Genomic DNA, 7,415 nt, shown 5'->3' with positions numbered 1-7,415 from the left:
CAACATTCAAGAACCAAGCACATTGATATCAGGTATCATTTCATACGAGAACATGTCATGAATGGTACAGTTGTGTTACATTTTGTACCCACGACTGAGCAAATTGCTGACATCTTCACTAAACCGCTGGATGAATCCACTTTCTCTAAGCTGGTTTGTGAATTAGGGATGTTAAATATGACATAGTTCTCTTGTATATATTTTTCATATGCATTATATGTTTTTATATATTTTTTGTGAATTTTCTGTGTAATTATATCTTTATTATTAGATTTTATATGATATTTTGTATATTATCTGATAATATTCTTAGTAATTATGCATGCTTGTACATTAAATCTGTAATTTTCTAAGTGCTCATATACTCCCCTGTAATATTTTCTAGGCATTTAGATAATTATGTGTAAATATTTTGTATTTTTCAAAATTAATTAAGCATAAATATTTGATTTTAAGTTAATTCATTTGATTGAATTAAAATTAAATTCATAAGTATTTATATTTAATTAAAATTGAAATTTACAAAATATTCGTGTAATAAATATTATTGTTTTATTATAGGTTTTTGATTTTAAATGCAAAATGTTTTATCTTTTCAAATAATCAAAAATCATATATGTTTATTTTAATTTATTTTCGGTTCGGTAAGACAATCGAATTGTCTTACTAAGCGAGACTGATAAGTGTCTCGGCAAGACAATTCAATTGTCCTACCGAGTCTGTTATAAGTCTCCGCGTGTGTATTAGTAAGACAATCTAATTGTCTTACTGACACTATCTGCTTCATTAAATCTCGGCAAGACAATTTGAAATTGTCTTACCGAGACTTCACTTGCTATTGTCTTGCAGTACTTGTATAAATCCCCGTAAGACATTTGAGCAAGACAATTCATATTGTCTTGCCCAAAGCTTCATCTTCTCCACTGTGTTATACACGATTATATACATATACTCGCATTGATTTGAACTGGGTTTTCAAGTTTCGACCAAAAACTTGCTGGTATTCTTGTTTTTCAAGCTTAAACGCTTGCGGTGTTACTTGCATTCGATCCAAATCCAGCCGAAACTCTACCGGTTTTTGATCGGAATTCCACACCTCGGCCGCTGAACTTCTCGACTGTTACTGCTGTGAACGCCTACGATCTCGACTTATCTGATTTGTTGGTGTAATCTCGAACCGCGTATAATCAGTTTATTCTAGGGTTTGGATTTGATTTGGGTTTGGAGTTGATTTGGGTTTGAATTTGAAGTTAAGGCTGCGTTCGGTTTGGAGTTCTTTAAGATTGGGGTTTTTGATCTTAAGAACTTGTTTGGCCATCTAGCTTTTGGACTTAATTTGAATTAGAGCCATTTAAATTAATTAACTTTTAATTCGATATTATTCTAATATTTCGAATTATTAATTAATTAATCAAGTTTAATTATTAGTTGAAATTTGCGAGACATTTGAGAATTCACATTTTATTTGAAAAATTCTCGCTTAATTCAATTTTTAATTATTAAAAATGGCCGGAGAATTCGTGATTGCTGAGACTAACTATTGTGCTAGCCTTAACCCTGATGATTGCTCTGATAGATTCCGGACTTGGGTCAGATTTCTTTCTAGACAGAGTCTAGTCAGTACTGCACTTACAGCAGATATTCCGATTAAACTGCAACCTCTATTCGACTACTACTCAAATGCTGTCAATTCTACGACCCTGGAGAACTACAAGATTATAGGGGATCTACCTAACGGGAAAAGGATTGTCATCACTGTCGATGATGTGAACAGGATCCTAGGATTTCCAAGGGACAATTTTGAGCAAGATCCCTCAGATGATGAACTCAGACAATTCTTTCAGGATATTCACTATCAAGCTCAGATTTTTCTCCCTAAGATGTCAAAGGGAAATCTGAAGGCTGAATGGGATGTGTTCTTTGACACCCTTGCAAAGGTGTTTGCTCCCACTAACAGAAAGAATTTTGGAAACATATCTTCGATGCTGCAAATCTTTGGATTCAGCATAGCTTATAATTGACGAATCAACTTTGGGAAGATATTGTTGAGGGAGATTATCAGAAAGATGGGGTCTGTTACACAGAGATCAATTCATCAGAATGAAAAAGTTGAATGCTTCTATCCAAGATTTCTGATGTTATTTCTGAATGATAAGATGAATGATGCTGATAGGAACATGTACATCGATTCTCCTGTTGTTCCTATTCAGAGGACTTGTGCCAAGATCCAGACCCGGCTGGTAAACAAGAAAAAGCATGACAATGTGCCACTGGTGGTGACTCCCTTCATGCTAGAGCAATTCAGTGTTCCGTTTCAACCTATTCAAGTTCCTGAACCTCTACAACAGCAACAATATCAAGCTCAACAATAGGCTCATCCAGACATTCAACCAGAACAACTGCAACAACAATCACCTCCACAAAACCCTCAACCACTACAACTTCTTCAAGACTATCAATCATCCAGCCAATCCTCACATTACTCTCCCTACAACCCTCCTTTCAATTCACCACATCAATCACCTCACCAATCATCATACAATTCTCCTCACCAATCTCAACACCAATCCCCTCCACATTACAACTTCTTCCCAGACCAACAAGCCTCCATTCTTCCCTCTCAATCTGAACCAACACCTTCACCTACACATACACATACCATTCCTCAACCTCAATCTACCTCTCAGCCACTGCCTGCTGATTCTGCTATCAATCCAGGCCTACAGGACTTCAGGGCTGATTTACAGGTAGCTCAGGTACTTTCTAATCTCACTGATACCTTTAATATTGATATTGCAGATTTTGATTGTGATATTGGATTTGATTTCCAGACTCCCAGCATTGAACCTGAAAACACCCAGGTTCATATCCAAGCTGACGTTTCCATTTCAACCACTGATTCTTCATCAAACACTTCAAACAACACTACTTCAACCCCTGTTGTTAGAAAGGTAGCCCGGAAACGGAGTGGGAGTGCAATTTTGAGAGATCCCGCAGCTCTGTCTCGTAAGAAGCAAAGGGTGGCAGAACCAGAGACAACTACAGCTGCATCCATTTCCTCCCAAAAGGATTTGGACACTGAAACGGTAAATATACAATCTCTAGATTCATTCTCTCCACAGAATGCATTTATTGAAATTGGTCGTCCGACCGCGGTATCCTGTAAAGAGTCAAGCACACAACTAGCACTCACGCTAGTAAACACTGAACCTGTGTCTTTTGATTCTTCACTTAGAGAGAGCACAAAATTTCAAAACATGTTATATGAAAAATTTTCTGATCACTCTTTCTTTTTGGATCAGGATCTACTTGGCAACCTGCAAGTACATCAGCCTTCACAGGCATCTGAAGGACAATTTGTTTCTTCACTTCCTACAGTTCCATCTCAGGGAACTATGGTTGTATATACAGGTTCTGGTGATGGTGTGAAAACTACGAGTGAAATCAGGCAAACACCGAGCGAAACACATGCACGAGAGGATAGTGAAAAATCTTTGAGTGTTCGTGAGGTGAGTGCACACACCACCACAGATCTGTTACTGGAACATATGGCTGCTCTAAAAGCTGAGATAGAAAGGTTGAATGCTGAGAATGCCAGATTCAGAAGTGGAGAGCTGGTGACTCTGCAAGAGAAAGTTGTTGATCCCTCCTTTACTTCTCTGAAAAAGGAATTGGATGATCATGTAAAGGGCATTCACTCTAGGATGGACAAATTTGATAAGACTCAGGAGCTCTGTCTGACGAAGCTTGACAACTTGGAGCAAACTCTGGCTCAAGTTGTTCAACACTTAAAGATTAATCCGTCAACATCTCAGTCTACTCCAGAGGATCCCTCAACTAAGGGGGAGAAAGATAAGAAGGATAAGGATGACAAAGATGATCACAGCAATGCTGATGCTGCTGATAGGAGTGATAAGGATGGAGATACAGATAGGAGTGATAAGGGTGGAGATGGAGCAAGTGAAAAGGATTCTTCTGCAGCTGACAAGTCTAAAGGGAAAATGCCTGAATCTGAGAACATCTTCACTAATCAGGATTATGACAACATTCCTGAAGATGTTGATGATGATGATGCTTTTGATTCTGCTTATTTTGAAGCTGAGGAAGAAGGTCGTTTCGAGGAAAGCTTTCTTTTCAACGAAGATCATTCTGTGGGCCCTGAGCACATGGAAAAGGTCAGAATGTTTAAAGCTCAACATGAAGCTAGCAAAGCAAAGCTTCAGGAACTACAGAAACTGGTGGATGAGAAGAGGACAACTGATGAGTTGGTCAAGCTGGAGAAACAGAAGATATGGGATGCAAAGTTCAAGGAAAAGAGAGAGGATATCTCCAGGAAAGTTGGTGAAAGCTGGGATATTGCTAGGCAAATCCTCTCTGGACCTCAAAGGGAACCTTTCAATGATGGTAAGTTCAAATCCTTCATTTATGACCTGAGAGAGGCTAACCCTAATGAGGATATGTTTATGCGTGCTCTTGCTCTCGAGTTAGAATACATAACTATTGGTGTCAAGAATCTTCTCAATGAATGGGAGATCATTATTTCTACTCAGAGAAACGGAACATTCAGGGTTTCAATTGATTTATTCAAGTTTCTATCTCTAACTGAAATCTAGGTGATTCGTAACAAGATTAGACGCAGCTCAAATCTGAATGAACTCCTACGTGACAGACTTATGGATTGTGCAATTCATAACAGTACATAAGTTGTCATAAATCCCTACTGTGTTAAGTTCATTCACGAGGGAAAGTTTGGAACCTTCTACCTGGACCACCAACATCTTCTTAAGTATGATGTTAGTCAGATGGTTCTTGTTTCAACAATTCTACGTACCAAGGGCTTCGCTTCTAAGGCCAAAGCTGATGCCGATACTAAGATTGTGAACTACTGCACAAGGAGAAATATTCAACAATACTTCAGAAAGATGAAGTATATCAACCAATCTCAGCCAGCAGATTTCATCGAAGACCCTGTGGACATAGAAGTTCAATATCATCTTTCATTGGCTCGTGAAAGAAAGAAGCGTGGAGAATCCACTGCAGCTGAAGAGCCTACTCAGAATGAGCCTTCTACTCCAATTATTCACTGTTCAGATGCTGAAGAAGGAGAAGTCACTCGTTCTGAGTGAATAGATTGATTAGGATATTTGTTAGATATGTTCAAGGAACATCCTTTTGTAATCTATTTATGAATATGGTTTAATGTTTAATGCAAAGCCATAAACTTTTGCTATTTACATTCCTTTGTTTAAATTTTTGTCGTATCTGTTAATTGAGTTATCCTCTAGGAAATTTGCATGTTATGTTAACAAACAAATAGGGGGAGATTGAAAGGCATATGTTCAGCCTATTTGTATTTAAATAGGTACAACTCAACTCTGATAAGAAAGCTCAGTAAATAGCAAGTCATCGGAATCCGTACGAAGAACGTCAAGTGATTTATGGGAATTATATGTCAGATAAATTCCAGGATGCTGCTGCACACCACTGAAAGAAGTTCATTAATATGTTCAAGCCTCAGTGCACAAATAATCTTTTGTGGCACGTCCAGGAGTTCAGAAGATATAAAGTTTCTATACTTTATTTTATCAGAAGATTCCATTTAATGAAGAAGTACTTACAAGACGAAGACTCGACGAACAAACCAAATTCTTAATGTTTATTTGACAGAGAATATTTGATTTAACTAGATACAGATGAACCAGATAGTACATCCGTGTATCAGTTATTCAAATTAAATATTTGAAGTCAAGCAGAAGTGGTAGTTCGTTCGATCGACAATTCAAGAAGAAGTTATTAAAGTTTAAAGAAGACGAGAAGCTGTTCTACTGAAGAATAGGTGATTAAATATTTAATAGATTATTATTTCACTTCACAAATAATTATATGAATTATGTAATTTATTTTTTAAATTAATTCACTCAAGAATTAATTTAATTTATGAATTTATATGATTAATTTAATTAAGTGGATAATTTTCTATTTAATATATATCTTAAATTACATCCTTAATCATCAAAACAAACTCAGTAAGACAATCCAAGATTGTCTTACCGAATCTGTTTCTAGGATGAATAAAGCAACAGCCAAGACAATATTCATTTGTCTTACCGAAGAAATCAGGAAGTCTGCAAGACAAATTGTCTGACCGTGTGTTCACTGCCAAGACAAATACTTTGTCTTACCGAATGCTTTGTGCCAAGACAAAACAGATTGTCCTACCGAAGATTGGTGATTGCCTGCAAGATAATTGATTGTCTGACCGATTGAAGGCTTGCAAGACAATCCTTGATTGTCTGGCCGAATGGCTCCTGCAAGACAATTCTAATTGTCCTACCGAAGGTTAATTGTCTTGCCCTTCCTGTGGATTGTCTTTCTGCTGTGTAAATGGCTTTGTAAGACATTTAAATTGTCTTTCCTTTCTAGATTGTCTTGTCTTTGCATTGTCTTACAAGTACAAAGCTTTGCCTATATATATGGCTTAGTTTCTTCATTTCTAAGTGTTCATCACTTTGTAAATCAAAGCATTTGTAAAGCTTTCAAGTTGCTTGTAACTTGCTTGATCGTTATATCCACAGTTTTCTGTGCTTTGATAACCCGGTTGTTTTAATCACTAAATCTAGAATATACCCTGTCGAATTTATTCTACGAACTTTAGTGGACATTAAAACTGAACCATATTAATTATATAACGACTTCAAACATTGTTATATTAATTAATTATAATCTGATTAACAAGTTTTATTCAATCAGATTCACTTCCGCGATAATTTGGTATCGATTGTATTCAACCCCCCCCCCTTCTACAATCGTATCTGGACCTAACAGATACTGAGTCATCAAGCTCTGATGAGGACTTAAACTCTGATATCCCCTTAGACTCTGAGGACAGTGACACTGAGATGATGCAGCTGGCAGCTTTAATGGTCAAAAGCTTCAAGAAGATGGCTTACAAAAACTTCAATAAGGGAAAGAAGTTTACGAGGAAGGACAGAAACTCTGACATAAAAGGTTTCAAGAAGAATGAGGGAAAGGAAGAAAAATCTGGAAAAGTTGACAAATCCAAGTTTACCTGCTTCAACTGTGGTGAAAAGGGTCACTTTGCAACTGAGTGCAAGAAGGCCAAGAATGAAAATGGACAAGCTTTCATCACCAAAAAAGGAAACTAGGCAGATACATCAGACTCAGAGGAAGAAATCAACGATGCCTTGATGGCAAACACTGATAACAGCTCTGAGGCTGTTGAAACAAAGGTACCTCATTCTACTCTTGCCTTTAATACTGAAGATATAACCGAGTTAAGATTGTTCCTTAAAAGCTTGCATATCAGTTATAGAGATCAGACCTTAAAAAATGAAAGATTGAAATCTGAAGTCTTAGATGTAAAGAAAAGGAATGATTATCTTGAGGAAGAATTA

General features: G+C 36.9%; 1 protein-coding gene across 1 annotated transcript; it reads left to right on the top strand.

Moving 5' to 3' along the window:
- The first annotated feature begins 3,548 nt into the window (after window positions 1-3,548).
- Window positions 3,549-7,166, top strand: LOC135150465 (uncharacterized). The gene is made up of 3 exons (XM_064086775.1): window positions 3,549-3,617; window positions 3,849-4,363; window positions 6,842-7,166. Exons 1-3 carry the CDS (start codon window positions 3,549-3,551, stop codon window positions 7,164-7,166), a joined length of 909 nt encoding a protein of 302 aa, XP_063942845.1.
- Window positions 7,167-7,415: the final 249 nt, after the last annotated feature.

The sequence above is a fragment of the Daucus carota genome, chromosome 2, assembly GCF_001625215.2.
Source record: "Daucus carota subsp. sativus chromosome 2, DH1 v3.0, whole genome shotgun sequence".
Lineage (NCBI taxonomy): Eukaryota > Viridiplantae > Streptophyta > Magnoliopsida > Apiales > Apiaceae > Daucus > Daucus carota.
The sequence above is the reverse complement of the archived record's forward strand: the minus strand, read 5'-3'. Positions and strand labels throughout refer to the sequence as shown.